This window comes from Panthera onca, chromosome F2 (genome assembly GCF_046562875.1).
Source record: "Panthera onca isolate mPanOnc1 chromosome F2, mPanOnc1 haplotype 2, whole genome shotgun sequence".
NCBI lineage: Eukaryota > Metazoa > Chordata > Mammalia > Carnivora > Felidae > Panthera > Panthera onca.
The window spans coordinates 16,554,415-16,581,062 of record NC_138356.1 but is presented as its reverse complement, the minus strand read 5'-3'; the positions used below and the strand labels follow the sequence as shown (position 1 = coordinate 16,581,062).

At 35.6% G+C, this 26,648-nt stretch overlaps 1 protein-coding gene across 4 annotated transcripts in view; it reads right to left on the bottom strand.

Moving 5' to 3' along the window:
* Nucleotides 1-26,648, bottom strand: part of MTFR1 (mitochondrial fission regulator 1) — a 61,896-nt gene that overhangs the window by 15,256 nt on the left and 19,992 nt on the right. The window contains exons 1-4 of one of the 4 annotated variants that reach the window (XM_060610630.3): nt 24,507-24,632; nt 19,189-19,294; nt 18,320-18,418; nt 7,348-7,463 (exon numbers count right to left, since the gene is read on the bottom strand). In XM_060610630.3, the coding sequence (XP_060466613.2) occupies nt 7,348-7,463; nt 18,320-18,418; nt 19,189-19,215 (242 nt within the window). In that variant the 5' untranslated portion in view covers nt 19,216-19,294; nt 24,507-24,632. Of the gene's footprint in view, nt 1-7,347; nt 7,464-13,254; nt 13,720-18,319; nt 18,419-19,188; nt 19,295-20,238; nt 20,321-24,506; nt 24,650-26,648 lie in introns of those variants that run through there. The other 3 variants (XM_060610629.3, XM_060610631.3, XM_060610632.3) reach the window with 3 other exon arrangements.

Genomic DNA, 26,648 nt, shown 5'->3' with positions numbered 1-26,648 from the left:
TGTGGGGAGCCTCAAATTACACCCCATCCAGCAGTAATGAGGCACTCACACCTACCTGCTGGGATAATGTCACAAGAGGCCTTGTGGGAAGCTGGAGCTCACATCAGTACCCTCAGGAGTGAATGGAGGCTGAATGAGAAACCTGGATTTCTGCTCCCACCTGGCAGAAACAATGTGGCACCCACTCTTCTCCTGCCAGAGTGCTATTCATGGAAAACAACTAAAAGAAAAGGTTTAGATCCAGAGTCTTCTAAACCAAAAATATCTAAGTTTTAGTCAAAAATCACTCCTCATACCAAGAACCTGAAAGAAAATGAACTGAATGCACAAAGACAATTGATGCCAGCTCTGAGAAGACAGAGATGTTAAAAATTATCTGACATGTTTTAAAGAGGCTATGGTCAGAAGGCTTCAGGGAACAATTACCAGCACTCTTGAAACAAATGAAAAAAATAGTCTCAGCAAAGAAACAGAAAATATAAAGGAGAATCCCAAATGAAAATTTTAGAAAAAGTAAAATAACTGAAAAACACAGCAGATAGGATCAAAACAAGAATGGAGAATGTTCTGTCTTTGGAGACAGAACAACAGAAATTATTCAATCTGAAAAACAAAAAGCAAACAGACTAGGAAAAAAAAAAAAATCAACAGTCTCAGTAACCTGTATGACTATAAAAGATCTCATACTTGTGCTATCAGGGTTCCAGAAGGAGAGGAGAAAGAGGGCCACACTGAAAAAGTACTTAAAGAAATAATGGCAGACAAGTTACTTAAAGAAAATATTTACAGAAATAATAACAAAGACATAAACCTGAAGATTCAAAGAAACTGAGTGAACTCCAAACAGGATAAACCCAAAGAAATCCATGCCAAGAAACACGTGACTCAAACTTCCGAAAACCAAAGGCAAAGAAGAAATTTTTAAAGTAGCTACAGACAAAGGATACCCCACCTATAGGGGAAAAAACTCATTGAATGACAGATGATTTCTCATCTGAAACCATGGAGGCTTGAAGAAATGGCACACTGTTCAAGTGTTAAAAGAACAGAACTAACCGGGGGCCTGGGTAGCTTAGTGGGTTAAGTGTCTGACTCTTGGTTTTGGCTCAGTTTGTGATCTCATGGTTCATGAGTTGGGGCCCCACAATGGCTCCATGCTGTCAGTGTGGAGCCTGCTTCGGATTCTCACTCTCTCTCAAAATAAGTAAATAAACTTTAAAAAATAAAATAAAATAAAAATAAAAAATAAATAAAAACTATGAACTCATAACCTCATGTCTAGCAAATATATATATTTCCCTCAAAACTGGGGAAATCAAGAATTCTCAAATAAAACAAAAAACAAAAAACTTATAGCAAGCACACCTATACTAAAATAATGGCTGAAGGAGTTCTCCAAATAGAAAGAAAGCAATAAAAAGAGAAAGTGCATCAAGCAGAAAGAAAAACACAGCAAAAATGTGGGTAAATAGACTTATTCTCTCATCCTGTTTCTAAATTATGTTTGAAGGAAATATCATACTGATGTGATTCCAAATGTCTGTAAAGAAGGTTTTTAAGAAAATTATAAACAGGGAGGGTACTGGGACATAAAGAAGTTCAACTGGTAAAATGACAACACCAGTAGAATGTGGTAAGCTATGTATATATAATGTAATACCCAGGTCAACCACCAAAAGAACTTCACAAAGAAAGACACTCAAAAACACAGATAAATCAAAAAGGAAATCCAAAAAAAATGTTTAAGTCATCCACGGTAAAGCAGAAAAAAGAAAACAGAGAACAGAGGGGAAAAACAGTAGATTTGAACTCTAACATATCAAGAACTACATAAATGTAAATGCTTTATATGCACCAAGTAAAAGACCAATTGGCAGAGTGGGTTAAAACAGACATAGCAATTCTAAATGTGTATGCACCAAAGAGAAAGAGAAATACACAAATCCACAAATATAGCTGGAGATCTCAACACTCTCTTTTGAACAACTGTTAGAACAAATAGACAATCAGAAAAGATGGAGAAAAATTCAACAATGGAAACTCTTTGACATTTATAGGATACACCTTTTTTTCAAATAACCACAGAAAATAAATCAAAATGGTTCATATCAAGGACCATTAAAATAACTCAACAAGTTTAAAAGAAGCATATATAACATCTGTTCTCTGACCATAACAGAATCAAACCAGAACTCAATAATGCAAAGATAACAACAAAATTTCCAAATATTTGGAAACTGAACAAACTTCTAAACAATCCATAGATCAAAGAAGATATCTCAAGGGAAATAAAAAAATATAGTGAGCTGGATTTTTTAAAAATACAATATATTGAAACATGTAGGGTACAGCTAAAGCAGTGTTGAGAGGGCAATTTATAGCACTAAAAATGGTTTTATAGTAATCTCCCTTTCAAATAAACAAACAAACAAAAAAAACAGTAGTCTCCCCTTATCCACGGAGGAATACGTGCCAAGACCTCCAGTGGATGCCTGAAACTTTGGATAATACTGAACACTATATATACTGTGTTCCTGCCTACACCTACATATTGACAATAAAGTTTAAGTTATAAATTAAGCACAGTAAGAGATTAACAATAAAATAGAACAATTCTAACAATCTACTGTAATAAAAGTTATGTGAATGTGATCTCTCTCAAAATGTCTTACTGTACCACACTCATCCTTCTTGTGACAAAATACCTACATGATGAGATGAAGTGAGGTGAATGATGTAGGCACTGTAAGAGTTAGTACTGACCTTCTGACGATATGTCAGAAGGAGGATCATTTGCTTCTTACTGCAGCTGACTGTAGGTAAATGAAATCATGGAAAGACAAACTGCAGGCAAGAGGGGAGGAGTACCATATTAGAAAAAAAGGAAAAGTCTAAAATTAATAATGTAAGCTCCTACTTTAAAAGCTTAGAAAAATATGAGCAAAATGAGCTCAAAGCAAGTAGAAGAAAATAACAGGAGGAGAAACCAATCAAACAGAAAAATTGAAAACAGAAAAGTCAATGAAAAGAGTGTTGGTTCTTTGAAAAGATTAGTAAAATTGACAAGTCTTAAAAAAAGAGAAGACACAAATTACTAATATTAGGAAATGAAACAGGATATCACTATAGCCTTATATACTACTACAAATACTACAAACAATGCTACACACATAAATTTGACCACTTAGATGAAACGGACCAATTCCGTGAGAAGCACAAACTATTACATCTCACCCAACATGAAACTGATAAAACAGTCCTATAACTTTATTAAAGAAATTGAATTCACAGTTTTAAGACACAACAAAAAGAAATCTCCAAGCCCAGATGGTTTCATTGGAGAAAACTATAAAATATTTATAAAACAATTAACACCAGTTCTATATAATCTCTTCAGAACACAGAAGAAAGGCACTGTCCAATTCATTTTATGAAGCTAGTATTACCTTGACACCAAAACTAGACAAAGGATCACAGACTTAAATGTAAAACAGAACTATAATTTTTTTTTTAAAAAACATGTCCCAACAACATCGAGAAATCGAACAGGATCTACCAATGTTCTCCTCCACACAGAGTCTCCTCCAATAACACTGAGATAATGAAAGAAATCATGCAAAATGGCCCAAGTTCAAGCCATAATGCAAGTCAATGAGGATTTATTCCATTATAAGACAGGGACATACAGATATGTCACCAGAACAAATGAAGAATCAGAAAAATATCAAAGCTTTCAGATACATGCTGTCAAACTCACTGGATAGGGCACACTGAAAGGAGCAGCACAAGGACAGAAAGAACAATCCTGGATTGCTGCCAATTCCTGGGGAAATTCATGGGGAGAGAATGGCTATTTCAGGATTCTTTGAGGAGTAAATGATCTGACATTGAGAAGGTGATTATTGCAGCTTGGGGCCAACTGACAAGTTCAGATGAACCATAACATATCATTTATTTTCCATAATGCCATGCATTTAAGTGACCCCTTAAATTGAAATTAAGCAATGTAAGGTTCTCGATGAGAGTGGGATCTTTATCTCTTCACCTTCTTACTATAATGTGCCTCTTGTTTTCTTGTTTCACCCCAGGCTCCGTGCTTCTGCTTCCTTTATATCACTGAGCATATAAAAACACTAATAGAGAACAGCAAAGTAGCTAAATGCCTTTAAAGTTCTTTGGTTGTCTTTATTTTTCTTTCATGATAATGTCCTTTTTGACTTTGATAGTTCACAAAAAATGTGACAGCACATGTCTTAAAAGTTCATAGCATTACTTTGTAGAAATGAAGTAGTTTCTGTCTTTAACCAACAAGGATTTCAGACAAAAAAAAAAAAAAAGCTATGGAAACACCCATTTATCATCTTTATGATTTTTTTCAAATAATGCTTTCTTAATTCAGACCTTGCTTAAGATTTGCCAAAAGCAATGAAAAATATATTATTGTTTCTCTCAATAAGCTAATATTCTGGGTTTTTCTTCATTTGTCTTAACCTAACTTGCAATCTGAACTCAAAAAGAAAGTAACTCTCCACAGGAAATAACTATCATTTATGGTAGTTTTCTCCTTATACTGTGTAATGGTCTGTGCTGTAAAGAAGATGGTGTCTGGGAATGAAAATTTCCCACTACCTCTCTTGGGTCTTTTGGCTCATGTAATAATTAACAAAGGACAGGTTTAAAAATAGAGTACAAAAATCTGCAGGCTATAACACTAAGTCCAGGGTTCCTACACTGACAGCAAAAGCAATCCATAAAAGAAAAAAATTGATAAATTGGATTTCATCAGAATTAAAAACTTTTGCTTTCTGAAAGACTTAAATGAAAAGACAAGCTTTCACTTGTCCCATTATATGTGGGAGGAAAGATTTACATACTACTTATTACTACTTATCTGACAAGGACTCCGATCTAAAATACAAAAAGAACTCTTGAAAATATCTCCAATTAGAAAATTGGCACAAGACATGAAGAAACACTTAATCCAAAAGACGGCAAATAAGGGGCGTCTGGGTGGCTCAGTAGGCTGAGCATCTGACTCTTGATGTCAATTCAGGTCATGGTCTCACAGTTTGTGAATTCAAGTCCCACATCAGGCTCTGCCCTGACAGCACAGCACAGAGCCTGATTCTCTCTCACCCTCCCTGCTCACACACTCTGTCTTTCTCAAAATAAGTAAACTTAAAAAACAATTTTAAAAAATGGTTAAAAAAAAAAGATGGCAAATAAGCTCTTGAAAAGATGTTCAACATCATTAGCCATTAAGGAAACACAAATTAAAAACCACAATATCACCACACAACTACTAGAATGGTAAGAAAAGAAAAAAGAATGATGACACCAAATACTGGCAAAGATACAGCTAGATAAGCCATACATTACTCTGGGATTGACAAATAGTATAGCCACTCTAGAAAATGGTTTGCCAGTTTCATAAAACATAAACACGCAACTATTTCATGACTGAGATGACCCAGCAACTGCACTCATGGGCATTTATCCCAGAGAAATAAAAACTTATGCTCATTCAAACTTCGGTACACAAATGTTTGTAGCAACTTTATTCGTAACAGCCAAAAACTGGAATCAATCCAGATGTTCCATCAATTGGTGCATGGTTAAACACAATGGTCCATCCATACCAAGGAATACTACCTCAGCTCTAAAAATGAAAAAAACTACAGGTATATATAACAATCTGGACAAATCACTAGAGAATCGTGCTTGGCAAAAAAAGCCTGTCCCAAAAGGTTACATACTGTATGATTCAATTTGTATAACATTCTTGAAATGACAAAATTGTGAAAATGGAGAATAGCTAAGTGCCTGCAACTGATTAAGGAGAGACTGGAGAGGGAAGGGGAGTGGGTGTAGCCACATGAGGGATAACTGCGATAGAGAAATGTTCTGTACCTCGACTTTTAGCAGTATCAACATACTGGTTTTAATATTATACCAGTTTTGCAAGACGTTACCATTGGACAAAATGGGGTACAGAGTACAGGAAATGTTTCCATATTATTTCATACAACTGTATGTATGTAATAATTATCTCAAAATAAAAAGTTTAATTAAAAAAAATGAACATCTTTAAAAAGAAAGGCTCTATACCTGCTAATCGGCAATATATGGTCTGTGTTCATTTACCACTATGTCCTCACTTCTACTTGTCATTCAAATCATCCATAAGCAATGAATTTGCCAAAAGCAATGGAAATAGATTACTGTTTCTTGGATTGATTCTTATTTTATGCAGCTAATACCACTCAAATGAAATTACTCTTGCTAAAGTCAATGATAATCTTCCAACTACAAAACAAAATTGAAACTTGCTAGTTTTTTGATTTACCTAGCCTCTAAGTATTTGACACTGATAATTAGTTTATTCCCCTTCCATGAAATTCTCCTACCTCTGCTGGTTATCCTTGTTCCAGCATTCCCTTCTCTGAGAAGCCTTGCCAAACCTCTCTCATCCCACAGTGGCCTTCTGGATTTACTTAGTAAACTTTATAATATCAACATCATTGATTTCCTTTTTAATCTCCTCTAGCACACCAAATATTCCTAGAAAGCAGTGTCTTATTTTATCTCTGTATTTCTGAGGCCTAATAAGAATGAAGAGTTGGGGCGCCTGGGTGGCTCAGTCGGTTAAACGTCGGCTTGTGGGTTCGAGCCCCACGTCGGGCTCTGTGCTGACAGCTCGGAGCCTGGAGCCTGGAGCCTGCTTCGGATTCTGCATCCCTCTCTCACTCTGCCCCTCCCCTGCTCATGCTCTCTCTCTCTCTCTCTGTCTCTCTCTCAAGAACAAACACTAAAAAAATTTAAAAAAAAAAAAAAAAGAATGAAGAGTTAAATATGCTGCATGACTTGTTTATTAGACTGAAAGTGTAGTCAATAATCTATTCAGGCTCTTTGAAATAAATGAAAGTACCTCTCTAACTCTTACACATTATGTCCTCTGAATCAAACTCATCTTGACACAACTTTTAGGAAGCATTCTCCAGTGATTACACAAAGTCCCTAATGTGACCCACACTGATTCCTCTGCCCCAATAATATCATTTTAATTACTTATCTAAACATATTTATGATAGTTGCTTCTGGTTTCATATTAAGCTTCTGAAGGGCAGGCAATTCTATAACTCATAAGCACTTAAGACACAGTTATAGGTCTCTAGGAACTTTATAACACTGAGTGTTTAAAATAAACAGAAAAGAAGACTACTTGTGAAAAATAACTGGGTTAGTTACTAGAAATCAAATTAGGCTACTAAAAGAAAATATTGCAAATGTATCATCCTTTAAAATCATAAATACTGCATCTCAGCTCTGAGAGCCTTCCAGACTAACCTTCGTCTTGTTGAACACTCTTCTTCTTCATTGGCTACCCATCCAACATCAGCAAAAGACACCACTGCATCCTCTCCTGGATGGCTAGGGCTCCATTCTGTTGTAGGGCTGGTAAGCTATAAGTTATAAACAGGAAAGGTGTTTGTCACCAAAATGTTAGAATAAAACTTTTTAATCACCCAAAGGAAAATCATCAGCTCTGGTGTTACAAACACATGGACAGTTTCTAACATCTCCATTGAAGGTCCCCACAAAAGAGAACATCAGTTATGTTGTATCATTGCCTAATAGGTTTATGACAATCTCTGAATTATAACTTAACTTTATTCAATTTTTATTTTACAGGTCAAATGAGATTGGCTTTAAAAACAAGCCAAGAGGGGTACATGGGTGGCTTAGCGGGTTAAGCATCCAACTTGTGATTCCGGCTCGGGTCATGATCTCACGGTTTGTGGGTTCGAGCCCAGCATCAGGCTCTGTGTTGACAGTGTGGAACTTGTTTGGGATTTCCTCTCTCTCCCTCCATGCCCCTCCCAGCTTGTGTGTGCATTCTCTCTTTCAAAATAAATGAACTAAAAACAAAAGTCTTAAAAAAAAAAAAAAAAAGCCAACAAATACCTGTGTTCATCCTAAAATATTATGAAAATTTTTAGAATTTAAGCATTAAAAAAATCAATTTTTCTGAAGAGATTTAGTCAAAAAAAGTATAATAATAAGAACAAGCAAGCAATACATGTGCTAAATTTGGGAATATTTTAAAATGGATTCGTATATAGAGATGCTGTTAAAATGCTGAAAATAACATTTTTAAAGATTTTTTTTTTTAATGTTTACTTATTTCTGAGAGAGAGACAGAGCATGAGCAAGGGAGGGGCAGAGAGAGAGAGAGACACAGAGTCCGAAGCAGGCTCCAGGCTCTGGGCTGTCAGCACAAAGCCCGACGCAGGGCTCGAACTCACGATGTATGAGATCATGACATGAGTTGAAGTCAGACACTTAACCAACTGAGCCACCCAGGTGCCCCTGAAAATACATTGTTTTAAATCATGATTTTTAAAGTATTAACTATATTAAAGAACAAAACAAATAGAATTCTCTAGCTAAAGTTTAACCACATAAATGACAGAATATTCTGAAATACAAAGAAAAAGCATGCAAGTTCTGAAATTTACCTTGGAAAGTAGATGGAAAGATAATTAAAGTGTTGTTATAAGTGTAATGCCTCAGAGACAGATGACCAATGACTAATGATTTTAAAATAAAGTTATCAGATTAATACTTCCTAAAAGTGAGTAACACTGAGGTTTAAATAAAAAAGAAAATGCAGACATTTTAAATGAAGAAAAAAGTTAAAAAGGCCAAAGAGATTTACTTATTGACATATGTATCAGAAAAGCTGTGCTGTAACCCATGCTTTGTTTGAACCTTCTCAATACTATCGTTGCCAGATCAGGCTTTTGAAGCTACACTTAAATAATGCTTCTTCCTCAACGGTAAAATATACCACGCAAACACATAATACTGAAACAGTTAAATGTCTTTAATATTATGAATAAAATTTTAATTGAACACACTGGCTACTCATATGTACACCCATTCTGGTACCATAATTACCTAACATTATCAACTTAATAAAGCACCATTAGAAAACTGACATTTTAATAACACACTAAGAATATCAAGTATTTAAAATGCCTTAAATTACAGCTTTTGGGCAGGACAAAGGTACAGTCAAGAGGGAAAACAGTTGTATTAAAGGAGTAAATATTTAAGAATCTAATCCCATGCAAGAACAAAAAATAAACAAGAATAATGGAATTAAGATGAAAAGCCTTTCAAAATTCAAATGTTTTAGGGGCACCTGGGTTGTTCAGTTGATTAAACATCTGACTTCAGCTCAGGTCATGATCTCATGGTTCGTGGGTTCAAGCCCCACATTGGGCTCTGTGCTGACAGCTCTGGAGCCTGTTTGGATTCTGTGTCTCCCTCCCTCTCTGCCCCTGCCTCGCTCATGCTCTGTCTCTCTCACAAATAAACAACAAAAAAAAAATTTTTTAATACAAATGTTTTAAAGCATGTACTTGAATAAGTGGCCATAAGAGAAGAAAAGTAAACACTTTAGGAAGTACATTACCAAGGGATACGATCAAAGAAAAATCGAAAGGATTTTTATACTTCTCCCCCATTACATTTTAGATATTTATCCAAATAAGTCAATAAACACACAGATACTCAGTCAATGGATATCTCATACAACTTAAATTAACATAACTCAAATGGGCATCACATTTGATCTTAAGAGCCAGAGAAATCTGGCAATATTATTCCTATCCACTATTGAAAAGAGAATGATGGGGTGCCCAGGTGACTCAGTAGTTTGAGAGTCCAACTTCGTTCAGCTCAGGTCATGATCTCGCAGTTCACGTGAGTTTGAGCCCCACATTGGGCTCACTACTGTTAGCCTGTCAGTGCAAAGCCTGCTTCAGATCCTCTCTCTGACCCTCCCCAACTTGTGCTTGCTCAAAAATAAATATTAAAAAAAAGAAAAGACAAAAGAAAACAGAATCATGTATTAACATTCCCATTACATTGTATTAGGGAGATTCCAAGTGGATTACATGGAGATACTTAAACAAAAAGGTCTCCAAGCCCTGTGGAAACTCCTAGAAGGAACACAGTAATGGGCTATTCTGTACAAGTGAAAGATCATAAAAGTAAAACCTGAATGATGAAAATGCTAGTTCATGAAGATCAGTCTGTTTATAACTATTTTAGAAAACAAAATAGTAGGGGCACCTGGGTGGCTCAGTCGGTTAAGTGTATGACTCTTGATTTTAGCTCAGGTCATGATAATCTCATGCTCATGAGATCGAGTCCCATATCAGGCTCCACCCCGAGCATGGAGCCTGCTTGGGATTCATATTCTCTCTCTCTCTCTCTCTCTCTCTCTCTCTGTCTCTGTCTCTCTCTCCCCCCCCCTCCCCTGCTCATGCTCTTAAACTAATTTTTAAAAATGATAGTAAATAAAATTTTATTTCAATAGTTACTAGTTTGTTGGAAGTGAGGTATATTTAAGACAGATAAAATGAAGTTTTGACCTCAAGACTTCTTTCCCACAAAAGTTAAAAAAATTAGTTTTCTTCCTAGATATTTTTGTTTATAAAAGGAGAAAAATGATACTTTTCTAAAAACAAATATTTAAAAACATAAATCAACACATTTTTGACAGCTTTTCAGAGTATTTTATAATGTAAAGATCAAACAATGTATCTAAATTTTACATCTGTAGTACCTTCAACATATTAAACATGAAATGTTGCTTTCTGCATAAACTTAAAAAAACAACAATTTTCCATTGACTTAGTTTACAATCTTACTAAGAAATTATTCTAGGTAATCACCAAAATAATACCCTGTCTATATAACACATGTTCAATGAGATGAAAATATTGATACTTTCAAGAACCAATTCCAGAATTGATCATATCTGTATCATTACTAATGGACATCCTGCCCCACAGAATAGTCATCTTAATACTTAAGTCACATATCTACATAACAGTGATTTATGCCATTAAAAAAGAAACAAAAAAAAAGGCTAACAAAGTCCCTGGGGAAACCAAACTCATCCAAAAGACAAAATAAAACTGAAAATACAGTAACACTGATCTTATTTTAAAGATTTAAAGTTGTTGCTGAGGGGCGCCTGGGTGGCTCCGTCGGTGAAGCATCCGACGTCGGCTCAGGTCATGATCTCACGGTCCGTGAGTTCAAGCCCAGTGTCGGGCTCTGGGCTGACTGCTCAGAGCCTGGACCCTGTTTCAGATTCTGTGTCTCCCTCTCTCTCTGCCCCTCCCCTGTTCATGCTCTGTCTCAAAAACAAATAAACGTTAAAAAAAATAAATAAATAAAGTTGTTGCTGAAATGCGCACTGAGTAACAAGAATGGAATAGGAGGGGCGCCTGGTTGGCTCAGTCAGTTAAGCGTCCGACTTCAGCTCAGGTCATGATCCTGCGCTTCCTGGGTTCGAGCCCCGTGTCGAGCTCTGTGATGACAACTCGGAGCCTGGGCCCTGCTTCAGATTCTGTATCTCTCTCTCCTCTCTCTGCCCCTCCCCAGCTTGCACTCTGTCTCCCAAAAATAAATAGATATTTTAAAAATTTTTAAATAAAAAAGAATGGAATAGTAAAGACAATTCACTTAATTAAGTACCAGTTAAGGTAACATCAGTGCAGGCAAGGGGGCTGATGGCATGGAACTGTTGGAAGTACAATTTAGATGGCACTACTGACATGCATGGATGACCAATGGGAAGTTTGAAAAAGACAAAGCCAACTTACTGAAAGTTCCAGCAAGGTCCTGTCCTATCATAGCTATCGTTGTGACAGAGGAAAAAAAACAAAACAAAACACACAGTGAAGAAAGAATAGAAAAAAATTTTTTTTCCAAAATCAAGGGCATTATAAAATTTTAAATTAAAATTAGTATTTATTGATTTGTAAGTATCCAAATTCCTTCCAGAACGTATGAAAAGTATTTCATTCAGAGCAAAAATTCAGTAGCAGCATTATTATTTTTACTGATCTTAAGTTTAATTCAACATCTGGTACAACTTAAATTACCCAAAATTCAATTATATTTCAAAAATTTTACTACAGTAACTTTAGATAATTTTTAATAGTCTGATAATGTAAAACTATACCAACTATACCAGGACAAATGATTTAATAAAATGCATGAAAGAAAAATACACAGCTTGTATAAAAGTTGAAATACTTAGAATAAAATATTAGAAGAGCTAATTTTGTCCTAATGTGACTTTTCATAAAATAAATACACTGGTACTAGGAACCAGGATTCTCTCAGTTTCTTGCCAAAAAGGGTATAATAGTAAATAGACTCAGTCTATTTTCCACCATTTGTTTATATTCCAATGCAAAACATGTATTAAAAGCAGCACAGCAAAATAATAATCTTTAACTTTTTAAAATAAAAATCTCTACACTTTTACTAACAGATTTAATTCTTTTTCTACTAATTCTTGCCATAGTTAGAAAAACTGAAAGCAAAATTTCTATATTTTAATATAGTCACATACAGTGACACCAACAGGCCACACAATATACCTGTGTAAAGAACACTAAATCCAATATTCTGACCAAGACTCAGCCACTCATGTTTTTGAGTAGAATGTCACTTTTTAAAAAGCGAGCATTTATTAAAGCTTTCTATTCATGCACCTAAATTGAGGCAGGGTAGGAAGAGAAGGGGAGGAGGGAACAGGGACAGGAAAGACATCAGAGAGACAAAGGGAGAGAAATGTGTCTCTCTCTCAAAATAACCTAAGAAGGTAAGTAACAGGATCCCCTGGAGAAACTAATCTTTAAGAAATCAATTACTGAGGGGGCGCCTGGGTGGCGCAGTCGGTTAAGCGTCCGACTTCAGCCAGGTCACGATCTCGCGGTCCGTGGGTTCGAGCCCCGCGTCGGGCTCTGGGCTGATGGCTCGGAGCCTGGAGCCTGTTTCCGATTCTGTGTCTCCCTCTCTCTCTGCCCCTCCCCCGTTCATGCTCTGTCTCTCTCTGTCCCAAAAATAAAAAAAAAAAAAACAAAAAAAAAACGTTGAAAAAAAAGAAATCAATTACTGAGAATGAATAAAACATCACAATCGTTCATTGTTTAGAGTTACGCTTCAAATTACAGTGCCACGCTACCAAATTTATCAAACATAATACTGTATCTGCCATCTCGTTCTTAATGGCCATTTGAGAGCGAAAATTACCAAGAAGTTTTAACATCACATAGAGTATGACATCACATGCTAGCATATTCCAGAATACTGCAGAGTAACTGAACAAAAAAAGTGTTAAGTTTAACAGTTAGTTTTAGTATTAATCCAGGCACTTACCTTCACATGGCTCAGACACCAAAGACCACCAGACCACATGAAGTCCCACCAGCCTTCTCTTAGCTCCTCAAACTATAACTTCTGTCTTGCCTGTTCCAGAACCTATGCACATATTCTCTCTTCCACCAACTCCACCCCTTACCCCAACTGTGAAGAGCTGGCTCCTTCTAATCTTTACCTGTCATTCCTCCAAAGGCGCCTTCCAGACAAACCACCAATTATTATCCTGCCCCATGCTATACTATGTTTTCCTTCGCAGCATTTAGTATAAATTATATGTGTATTAGAATAATATTTACTTGTTAAATATCTCTCCCACTGAATCAAATCCCAATAAGGACAGAGATCATGTCTTTTTGGTCCACCATTGATCAACAGCCCCTAGAATAATGTAGATTTCAAGTTTATTTGCTAAATAAAGATGGGCTGTGACAAGTGGCTATTTTACTTCCAGATTTCATCACGGGGTGTGAACTTTAGTAGAATTTCATTCATTACTTGTTTGTTTACAGAACATTACCTCTACAGTTCCAACAACTCCTAGCAACCCCAGAAAACAGGAGTGGGCAGGGTTTCCACAAGGAAAAAAGGTGGTCCAAGTTAAATTACCCAGAAGTCTGTCAGTTACAAAAACTGAAAGTCCAACTTCTATACCCACTGCCAAGTGGCCCACCCCACTTTTTCTGGTAGTACTCAAGATTACCTTTAATTTTTTTTGCCTTAAGGTTTTTTCATATGTAGTATTTACCACCCCCAATAAGCTGCTTTTGGTTCCACATGTTTAACTCATTCAATTTAAAATTTATAAAAATGCACCCCCAAGGTGCTTTTGTAACAATTACTTTTGTAACTGTCAATAGATAATTCTGTTACTGCTTTAAGGAAAATTTTCCCTAGCAAAATGCTAAAATACAATATGTGCCTGAAGTTTTCAACCTCAGCTGCATAAGAAGCTCCTCATAAAACAAAACAAACAAAAAACCCCACAAATGTATGAAATTCTGATTTAGTGAGCTTTGAGTAGGACCTATATTCTTCAAAAGCTCTGTGTTTTTGCAGGGAAGGCGGGCATACAAAACTACTTTGCAAGATGGGGCCGGAGAATGAATATTTTTAAAGCTCCTGGTGATTTAAATATGCAAAAAATATCGAGAACCACTGCAAATTATAACTTCTGCACCCCATTCCTCCCAATCTTCCAGAGTTCACTGCTTTCTCCAGTTCCTCCATGATCTGAATTTTCTTTTGGTTTCATGAAGCTGGAATAAGTACTAGGAGGAAAAAAAAAAAACAAAACAACCTACTCTCTCTTTGTCTTAATCTGGGTTCCTACCCCCAAGGGGGCTATAATATCCAAATATACAAAATGCTTATGGCCAGAAGTGTGTAATTGTGACTCAAGGTTGAAATTTACATATCTGAAAGGTATAAAAAGGCCAAGGAAAGTTTATTTTTCTTCAATTAAAAGTAAATGTGAAGGGTCTACCAGAATAAAATAAAAAGATTCTGCACAGCAAAAAGAAACAAACAAAACTAAAAGGCAACCCACCGAATGGGAGAAGATTTGCAAATGACATATCCAATAAAGGGCAATCAAAATATGTAAAGAGCTGATACAACTCAATAACCAAAAAACAAATAATCTAATTAAAAATGGGCAGAAGATGAGCGCCTGGGTGGCTTAGTCAGTTAAGTGTCCGACTTCAGCTCAGGTCATGATCTCACGGTCCGTGAGTTCAAGCCCTGCATCAGGCTCTGTGCTGTCGGTTCGGAGCCTGGAGCTTGCTTTGGATTCTGTGTCTCCCTCTCTCTCTGCCACTCCCCCACTCACACTATCAAAAAATGAATAAATGTTAAAAAAAAATTTTTTTTTAAATGGGCAGAAGATATAAACAGACATTTCTCCAAAGAAGATATACAGATGGCCAAAAGACACATGCAAAGATGCTCAGTATCACTCATCACCAGGGAAATAAAAATCAAAATTACAATGATGGGCACCTGGGTGGCTCAGCTGGGGTTAAGCGTCTGACTTTGGCTCAGGTCATGATCTCATTCGTTCGTGAGTTTGAGACCTTCATTGGACTCTGCACTGATGGCTCAGAGCCTGGAGCTTGCTTCAGATTCTGTGTCTACCTCTCTCTCTCTCTCTCTCTCTCTCTCTCTCTCTCTGCCCCTCCCCCGTTTGTGCACACACTCTATCTCTCAAAAATAAATAAATATCAAAAAATATATAAAAAGCTTAATTTAAAATAACTAAATTATGAAGGGTCTAGAGATCTTGTTTTGAGTCTAAAGTAGCCAACTCATGTCTAGCACTCACAAAACGAAGGACTGGGAAAGGCTACGGGGTTACAGGCAAGTCTCCTTCAAGTAACAAAGCAAAGCAACGCTTTGCTTTTTACACTTATTACCATATTTTATTCCCAGCCCCAAATTTATTGTGCCCATTAACTGGATTAAGGTGTAAATAAATGTGTTGGTCTCTGTTCTGATTTGTGACTCTGTAAGTCTAATTTATAAAATCAGGAGGTGAATTATTTGAATAGCAAGCAAGTTAATTTGCTATTCAACTGTCAGGTGGCAATAATAATAATAAAATCACCACCACTAGCACACTTTTTCTGTGCCCTAATTATGTACCAGTTATTATATTCAGAGCTTTATAAGGATTATCTTGTCTAACCCTCACGACAAAAAGTAATGCGCCCATCTTGCCTATCATTACTTGTCTACAAATATATGGGTCAGCTGGTAACAGTGAAAAGATGGTATGATCTGGAAGGAACTATACTGAACTTTAAGATTTCAGAGGTAAAATTGTTTTGAGGGTGACAGAGTCGAGGTGTTACCTATGAGTGTGGGCGGTAGAAAAGAAATGGAACTCAAAGTCAACAGGAATATAGGAAGTAAAGAATATACATTGCTAAGTTTCAGACAAATCCTCCAAAAGACTGAAATCACCCAGAACGTCAGAGGGACTGGTTTTGACTACCTAACTCCTGCTTCTGAATTGACCCAGGAATGCCCTATTCTCAAGTTTAATCCATTTCAATTTTTGTCTCCTGAATATGGCCCTAAAATGATGTCTACTCTCCTGGGGTCCAACTGTGGTCCTCAGTTCCAGACTTTCTATAGAATTTACTCACGCTGGGCTCCTAGACAGTCCAAATATATTCCCTATCAAATCCTCAAATGAGCCAGAAAAATAGCAAAAATGCATTTTCAACTTTATTACTCTAAATTGCATGGTTTTTAAAATTCCACATTTTTACATTTCTGATAGATGTAGTTAAAAAATAATAGAGGATACAAAGGAATAACAGCAGATTTAAAATATCTAACTAGCACATAAAACACTCACTTTAATATTGACCTTGAATTTAAAAAGACTCAGTATGCTATAAAACCACCTGGAAGTTAAAATCTCATTATAAACAAATGTCTTCTGTCTTCCATTATATTCTCAAGTAGGTCACCAGTATTTCTCTGATCTTATTCTCCTATGTTTATCCACCTTTACTCAAATTCAGCTCCTGTACTAAATCTAGTATTCTTAATCCTGCTCATACCCTTTAAGCGACTAATAACAATGAGAAAAAGAATCTCTCCAAGAAACTATACTTGGCTCTGGGGGAAATTTCAGCCCAGTAACTATCAAGGCAGATTTGGGTTGTTACTAAAAAATGCTAAATTATCTTCATCTCCTTCTATATATCTCTAGCTACATGAACACAAATGCTGTACCAAGTTCTCCTGCAACTAGGTTAAGTAGACACATAAATGGACAAAAATAAAATTTTAATAGAACTGAGCAATCAGAAAAAAGTTAATAAGCCTCAGTTAACACAACAGCTATTTGAAGGAAGTTGGCAAATGAAGCAATCAGCAATTTGTGTCTAACTGAATTCTCAGAAATTGTGCCTGAGAATTACCACCAGAGATTTCTTCATTTTATTTTTTTAAAGCCTATAAATTGATGAAAAAAAAAAAAATTACTTCTTGGAAAGTTCCAATCTGTCAATTTCTAGATTGATGCACAAAAGTTTTGCCAGTCAATATGCAAGCAGGATTATGAATGAGCACAACAATGAACAACCTTGTTAGTCAACCTGAACAAATGCTAATTTCTACCACTTACGAACAGATTTTTACCTCTATCTGCCAGGAGTGCTGATTTATGAGTAAGACATAATATCAAATAAGCTTTCAGGGGGCACTTCTGAGCTTTGGATTATGAATTAAATACATCTTCCACATTTCGCATGCTAATCCATTATTATTTAAAACTGGTGTAGATATCTGCTGAACTTTATATTCTTAAATGTCAAACTGAAAGGTTTTGTAGTATTACTGTTGTGAAGAATTACTGAAAAACAAGAACATGTCTAACACTATTACAACAAAAAGGAACAAAGCCCAAATCACGAAAATAACAATTTGTCTCCAAGCAAAGAGTAGAGTTGCTCTCAATTTGGTGCTATCAGAGGTTACTAAGACCTAAGCATTCTAAAGTATTCCCAATTCAGGGTTTCCCTGTTATCTCATTCAGAGAACCACAATTATCTCTTTGTCTTGACACTGTCGTTGTCCAGGCAATGGTTCCTACAATTAATGCTAAGCTTTAAACCTAGGATGGAGAAAGCACCTTACAAGGCATCCACAGATACATCTAAAAATAAACTAGGGGAACAGAGTGGCTGTCCAGATAAGAAGGTATAATAACTAAAGAAAACAATGGTGGAACCTGAAGCCCCTCTAAAGTTACATAAGGCCATGTCCAAGGTCACCTGGGAATTAACAACTACTTGGCTTATGATATGCTTCTAAATCTTAGTATATGTATTCTTAAGAAGGATAAATGTCTTAAAGAGCTTTAAAAAGCTTGAATAATCACTTCACAGAGGAAGTAAAATCAGAAAGACTTTACTATAGTTTTATTGTCTTTTATTGGTAGCAGCATCAAAGGGGGAAAGGTTCTAAAATACTTTTAAAGCTGTCTCGCCTACTTGTATTTCTAATGCACATATTAATATAAAGTTTTGAAACATATAAAATATAGTACCTGAAACTGAACTCTTGGACACTGGATCAGAGATAAATTAGTACCAATTTTCCTTACGATACTTCGAGATGAACCATATGGCTTCCCAGACCAAAGTACCTGAGGAAATAGGAAAAACCAAAGTTTAATTACAAAGGTAATAAAACTGTTACTACAAAGCACTGGACAGTTAATTTAACAAAATATTCACACATTAATTATGGAATCAGAATGCTTTAAATGTTATGGGAAATGAGCTAATATTTCTCAAGTAAAAGTTAAAAAAAAAATATATATATATATAGCTGGTTATAATTAACACAATAAGGTTTAATTTAAGGCATTATATAAAAAATACAGAAGAATAATAATTGTAAAACAGAATTACATTTGGAGTAAAAACTTCGCATTTTCACTATGTTTTCATACTATTCTGCAAAGGAAACAATTTGTATCATCTCTGTTATATTTTTTAAAGTTTTAGAATTTTAAATACATATACATTTTTTTAAAACCGTGAGTGTTTGTTATAATGGACTTTTCAAAACAAATCCAAATCAGTACAAAGTTCAGAATCTGAATTTGTACCATTCAGGGTGCTTCATTTTTTGCTACACAAGAATGTCTGGTCAAGGGGGAGTGTGGGCTAAAATTTAGCTACACTGCATCTTCTTGTGAGGCCTTATCGCCAGGGAAAAGGTGTCTTTTCCCAATTTACACAAAGGTACTAGGTGGGCTTGTAGTGAGTGACCCTAATGAGCAGAATTTCTCACATGAAATCACAATACACTCAGGACATTATGCTATGCTTAATGCAAAAACAAAAACTCCCAAAGCAGAAAGCAAACAAAAAAAACACACATGTAGAATGTTAAATCATTATAAAGTACCTGGAAACTTCTCCCCAAGTATATCATTTTTCCTTAAAGAGAAAAACTATCCGTTTTGAGTGCTATACTCGAAAGCCTGGGCAGAGAGGCAAAGACAGGTGGTATGCTATTAAAAGCAATTTAAAAAGAAAAGAATGAGAATGATATGATCATTATACTTAATTCATTAAATTTTAACATTCAATCATATCCTTAAACTAAATAATACCAAATCAGCTGGCATGTATTCTGAGCAACAGACACTGACCCCTTTTTAAAGTCACTCCATGGCCATTCTAATTTAAAGAATGGAATCACCTTAACATATGCAATATGACCAAGGAAGAAATAAACAGCACTGGCTCCAACACATAACCCAAATTAGACATTTAAACCATTCTAAAAGCATGCACAACTTGTAAAATGAGCATAGAAGTAACCTGACTTCTTAGATTTTTAGCAACCAAATCCAATTACAGATAACAGTATGACTCAATGTGAGGATCGTGGGGGTATATATAATACCTCCAGAATATGCCTCAGCTTTTATATAATTCACCACTAATATGTTCAGAGTTTCACTATCACCTGAGAGAGTTCCAGAAAGTATTAGAACCTACACTGGCTACCACAACCAGTAAAAACTGTAACTCTTGCTTTGGAAATATAAACTGAAAAGATGGCACAGACTGGAAAATAGGTCAGTAGAAAGATAAGACTAGATCGATATTGAAATATGAATATTAAATAAAGAATATAAGAGGCGAAGCTACTGTGAAGCTTAGAAGAGAATTACCTGTAATTCAGGAATCCGAATCATTCACACCAATGATCATACAGAGGATTATCATACGAATAGTGTTAATAACACAAGAGGGCTAAGAGAAGAAAAATATCTGACTAGAGAAAAATGGGAAGCATCACAGTTTTACAAATTCAACATAAGAGGCCAAGGAAAAATAAGTTCATGGACAAGTAATTCTAAAACCATATTTAAGCAAACTCTACCTTATACATGTTCATAGGTCTTAATCTTATAAAAAGAAATCCACAGGGCAATAGCAACTATACCATTCAATCATTCTCCTCTTGAATCTTGTATTTAGTCACAAGTCAAAACTCTCCTATGATGCCAGAGCCGTGGAACACTATTTATGCATCACAATGTGACAATTAAGAGTCTAAAGTTAATCTCCCACGCCTCCAGTAAGCAAGATCTTAACTGGAGATGAAGAGGACAAAAAGCTCACAAAGAAAAATTTGAAAAGGATTTGCCAAGGTCAGGGACTAATGTTTCTGCCAACTTTTAGCATTCCTTGCTATGCATGCTTCAGGGCTAAGTTTCAACTATTATCTTCCCATCTGCTTAATATCAGGAGGAAAGAATACCAGGTGACTTCTACAAGTGAAGGTGGCCAGAGATTCAGCTTTTACTTATAAGGACTAAGTAGACTACTCAGGATTTTTATACAAAGTTAAAGGAAATAAAAACAGATCGCTTTATGTGATTTTTTTCAAGTATATGCAGTAGACTAACAATGCTTTTCTGTTACCTGGGAATTGCACGGCACGTAGCACCAGAGATATGAAGAAGGGTCTATGCAAGCTAATGACTGGAATATTGAGAAAGAAGAAGAGTCATAAAACCTTTACTCAACTGTAGGAAAAAGTGAAGGGAAAGAGCAGCTAACTTTTAGGAACTCTAAAACTAGGTCCTACTTTATTTTTTCTATTCAGCCCTCATGGAGTGGGAGAAATTGTAAATGGCTGTGAAGAAATAATGAACAGATGGTACTGAAAAGTCACCATCTGTGCACTGGGAGACTGTAAGGCCCAAGTGTATCTCCTACCCTAACTGGTGGCTGAACTGTTGTCTTGTCAGTATACTGGAGAAGGGAAGACTTCCTCTAAAGATAAATTGCCATTAGTATTTTTTCAGATATAAGAGAGGGGGAAGGAGAAAACTGCCACTGCTAGATACTTTGATTTAAGAAATAAAAATTCAATTCCATTAGAAAATTATTAAATAGTTATTAAACAGAAAAGCTCTGCTTTGCTTTATTTATAATGACTACTGACAAATAATCTAATCATGAATCTGTGTGCATGTGTGTTTGCATGTCTGGGTCTAGTAATGACAGTCCATAACATTTAGCAACAGTGTTTGAAAGTGATGACAGCAAGGAGGAGGATGACAACAAGAAAGCAATTTGTTCTTTTTTAACATTGTGAAATGCTATTGTAGAAGTGTTGAAGTGTGAGCTTGGAATCTGAAGCTATCATCTGTCTCATCATGATGACTGTACTCAAATTTTATGTGGTAATTCATCTGTTATAGACTAGTTTAATCTATATTACTATTTGAGAAGTAGCATTTAGTAGAAAAAGTACAAATTTAATTCTAAACAAACAGATTTTTCTCAAGATAAGCTATTTCATATTAACACAAAGGTCATTATTCTGAGGGCCACATATCCCTGAAATTACATGCAAAATTTTGTGCATACACAGTACTTTTCTGGAAGAAAGTCTGTATCATTAATCAAAATTTCAAGTAGTCTAGGATCCAACAAAGTACAAATCCTTAACTCCAAGGGAGCCAGTGGAAAATCCAAAGCGTGTATTGGGGAGAAGGGGTAGAGATGAACAATTTCAAAATCCCCAATTAAACATAAGACTTTCCTCAAGTCTCTTCTTCCTTACTCTAAACTCCTAGCCACATTCACCTTCTTCCTCCACAGCACAAAAGGAAAACAAGGTTATAATTCTTAAGTTATTACTGGAAATATATTACTAATGCAAATCAGTAATCTGCTAGAACTGTGGTTATACCTGTAAAACAAAAAATGTTTGGTGAACGTACATAATTTATGCAAAAGAACTAGGTATAGTAAATCAACCAGTGATAGCCATTGCATACAGTGGTGCTGATATGTACAGTGAAATACAAAGAGCTAATCATCACCGGTTGTTCTAATGGCAAAAACAAATCCCTAGTCTCAAAGCTTCTTTTTTTCTTTTTAAGAAGATAAAACATGTAAAGATGAAGGTAGTTTCCGCTCTTAGAATACTTTGATTAGTATCAAGTTCATTATCCAACCAATGGGAAAATATGTATTTATTACTAAAAGAGGACACTAAAAAGTTTTATTTTCAGATGTCCAAAAGCAAAATCTTGGTAGACTATACACTTCCTTACACTTAGGCAGCACACTAAGAGATCTTAGAAACTAAATAACTCCCAAGGATCAAATTGCTTTATGTTAGAAAAAAGACTTGTTTTTATATAGATTTTCAATTAACTCATTCAAGTTGATGATTATACACTACATACAAAAACAATTTTGGGGGTCTCCAGGGTGGCTCAGTCAGTTAAGCAACTGACTCTTGATTTCAGCTCAGGTCATGATCTCACGGTTTGTGAGATCAAGCCCCACATCGGGCTCTGCGCTCACAGCATAGAGCCTGCTAGGGACTGACTGACTCACTCTCTCTCTCTCTCAAAATAAACATTTAGAAAATAAAATCTTGTTCAGTTACTATTAATAGGAAGAGCCCTTAACTGTGATTACAATACAGGGAATAAGTTAATGCTCTGTTACCTGGTCCATTTTTTGATGAAAGGCACACATTTTACCCCTCAAATGAACAAAGCTAAATTAAAGGAACGAGCTAAAGAAAGTGTGTTTGTTATCTGTTCCTGAAACTAAACACTTTGGCTTCATTAGCATTAGTCACATTCACCTGACCTGGGCCAGGAATGGGGGTGAGTGACAGAGCAAAACTATGGAAAATTAACCATTACTGAATGTAGCTATAGTACGTACAAGCCACTGAAGTAGCTGTTTTACATACAGTCCTTTAATCCACAGGCTGACTCTAGAGTAGTGGTTCCTATCTGTAATTTGTAGATGAAGAAAGTAACTGGCAGAGACCAATTTCAGACCCGGAGTTGTTTGAATCAAGGACCTAGATCTTTCCTCTAAATTACACTTTTTAAAAAAATTATTATTTTTAAGTAATCTCTATGCCCAATGTGGTGCTTGAACTCATGACCCTGAGATCAAGAGCTGCATGCTCTTCTGACTGAGCCAGTCTGGCACCCCGCCACTAAACTGTAATTCTTACTAAAATTGGAAATAAATAAGAAACATAAATTATAAAGCGTGACTTCTTGGGAATTATAAGTTACGAAAGCCTCCCATCTTTCTGAAAGCAACAGAAATTATTTTGCTGTTGGTACTGAAATGTTAATCTACTCTATACAGCCAAATGGTGGTAAATAACAAATGAGAAACACAGTATATAGCTACTTTAAGTGAAGTCCAAAACAGAGAAAGATGTAACTGAAAAAGATGAAAATAGTATTAACTTCACAAACCATTTTCCTACTGCTTATCCTCAAACTAATAATCTTAAAATTATGCAGATATTTAAAAAGGTATTTTTATTTGGTTCTTTGCTTTTTATCTCCAAAGAAAATAGATGTAATGTTGAGGGGTTGGGAGATTTAAAGTTTAACTTTCTCTTAATAAGACATGAGAAGACACAAAATAAAAACAGGAGCAAAAGTAGTGTATTAAAAAGTATACCCATAATCAATTTATGTAACCTGCCTATATCTTTAACAAACAAAATTTAATTTCACATTACAGACGAAAAACATTGAATTTGAAAATGAAAACAAATATTCCACAAAATACACCTAGCAGAACTACTGCTCTAAAAAAAAAAAAAAAAAACAAAAAAAAAAAACAACTACTGCTCTAATAACTTTACACTGGATCTAAAAATAAAAAATATGTATCAGTAGAAAACACTTCAAAAATCAAGATCAGAACTAACATCTTTGGCATAGAATATTATACTAATTTTTTCTTCATATCTATAGTTATATTTTCAGAGACATGACTTACCTTTTACTTTAAACAGTTGTATGATAAACCACATTATAACAGCATTCAATATTAATAGTTCTACACACAACATTCAGGGTTGTCAAGTGTTAGTCAAACATATTTTATTCAATGATTTATATATATATATATATATATATATATATATATGTATGTATGTCTTTCCTCACCACTAACAAATGCATTGCTCTTAACAGTCACATGAATATTGGTACATTTTCAATAAAATTTCAATAAAATTTTCATTTTAACCCAGAATGTTACTCCAGTACTTAGGATGCTAGGTAAAGATTCACTTCTATGACTAAAATAAACATACTGAATTTAAAATGTTGGTCATATATAGATTTATTTCACTTTCTCAGAAAAAAATCTTAAAACATACAAGTGTCTGGATTTTAAAAATTAATTTGGAGCACTCACCGATTGCATGCTTACTCCAACCTGTTGAAAAACCATCCTAATTAGGCGCTTAATCCAGCCAAGCATTTAGATGGCAAAGTCTCTCCAAATTTGCATTTCAAGTACTCCAGGCGTACATAGCAGCACATGGCCCAATAAGCACACTAAAATTTTAAAATGCAAATACTAAAATGAAATAATTGTTATTTAGAATCTTTGCTGTCTGCAACATGTCTCACAAAGTCTAGTCTAAAACATTTTAAAACTTTGCATGTAGTTTACTTAAGAGAAAACAAATTTTGTTGTGATCAGCTTTAAATAAATAGCACAGTATTTTTTTAATGATTTTTTTTTTCCAGCCAGGTTTCTTAGTTGGAGGCAATAAAAACCCACTATGAGTAATTTAAGTAGAAAATATTTTTATGAAAAGATATATAGTAGATAATAATGTATATAGCTGATAACTGATATATAGGCTACACAGAGCCAGGAAAGACATCCAATACTGGGGCAGAATTGGTCCTGAGAAGACATCACTGCAACTGCTACTGCCCCCCCCCCCATCACTGCAACTGCTACTGCCCCCCCCCCCCCCCCCCCCCCGCCCTCCAGAATAGAACAGTCTGCCAGTTCTCACTTTTCTGCCTCACTGGCTCCTGAGTTGCTGTCCATACTGATGGCATTTGCTTGGCCAAATCTACCTGACTATAGTTACAGATTCTGCCTCCTACCAAAGCCATAAAGGAATTCCAGAAATATGGAACAGGAATTCAGATGCTACAGGGTCAAAAATGACAAAAGTCCTTCCACACTTCTGGCACTATATAACCCCTGCCACTCACCTCCTTCTTCCCCATCAATATACTATATACCTGATAGAATTAATTTTTCAGAGAGAGCAAAGGAGTAGGGGAGAGGGGCAGAAGAAGACAGAAAATCTTCAGCAGGCTCCACGCTGGCACGAGGCTTGATCCTACAACTCTGGGATCTTGACCTGAGTCAAAATCCAGAGTCTGATAATCAACTGACTGAACCACCCAGGTGCCCCTCTGTCTGATAGAATTAAATTGTTAAATCGTCATACAGCCTAAACCAGTCTGCTGAAAGTGTTGGTCTCCAATGAAACAGAGTTTGAACAAAACTATGTCAATGTACTGCTTCCTCATCAAAGCAGTCTTAATTAAAAACAAACAAAATGGCTGAACAAAACAGTTCGGTGTACTTATTATTACTAAGTACTTGGTATTACTAAGTAGACTTAGTAATGTATTTGATTTACATTCTGATGCAAGCTCATCCCATTACGGACCACAAAAAGAGTTTATGGTCTACACTTTGAAAAAAACTTTATGAATAATTGGGGGAGGGGGAGATAAAAGGTGCCACAAATATATCAGACATTGGGTGAAACATGAACTGAAAAGAGCCAGGTCCTAATGACAGATGAAAGTATGTAATAATTCTAAGCACTGGCAGAAATATATACTTTATTGATAACTGTGAAATGGTCATGACTAGAACTTTGGTGAGACAGAGACACAGATATATTTTAATGTTACCAATATCTATTACTGCTTGTAAGAATGCCATACTCTGAGAGTTAATGGGAAGAAAAACAGCAAAGGTCCAAAAATAATGTCAAAGCTGGAAGAAAAAAAAAAAAAAAAAAAAAAAAAACCTGGGAGAAAAAAAGATGGTTTTATGTCAGATTTGAAAACCTACCACTTTTATATATACATAAGTATTTTTTGACCTTTTTTTTTTTTAAGTAGGCCTCATGCCCAATGTGGGGTTTGAACTCACAACCCTGAGATGAAGAGTCACATGCTCTACCAACTAAGCCAGCCAGATGTCTCTAAGATGAAATTTTTTTAAGTTTTACTTATTGGGGCGTGTGGGTGGCTCAGTCAGTAAAGTGTCAGACTAGATTTCAGCTCAAGTCATGATCTCATAGCTCATGAGATTGAGCCTTGCTGTTAGCACAGAGCCTGCTTGGGGTTCTTCCTCTCCCTCTCTCTGTCCCTCCCAAGCTCACACACACATGCATCCACTCTCTCAAAGTAAACTTTTTAAAAATCCTATTAAAGTTTTATTATTTAAGTTATCTCTACACCCTTTGTGGGGCTCAAACTCATAACCAAGATTAAGAGTCGCACACTCTTC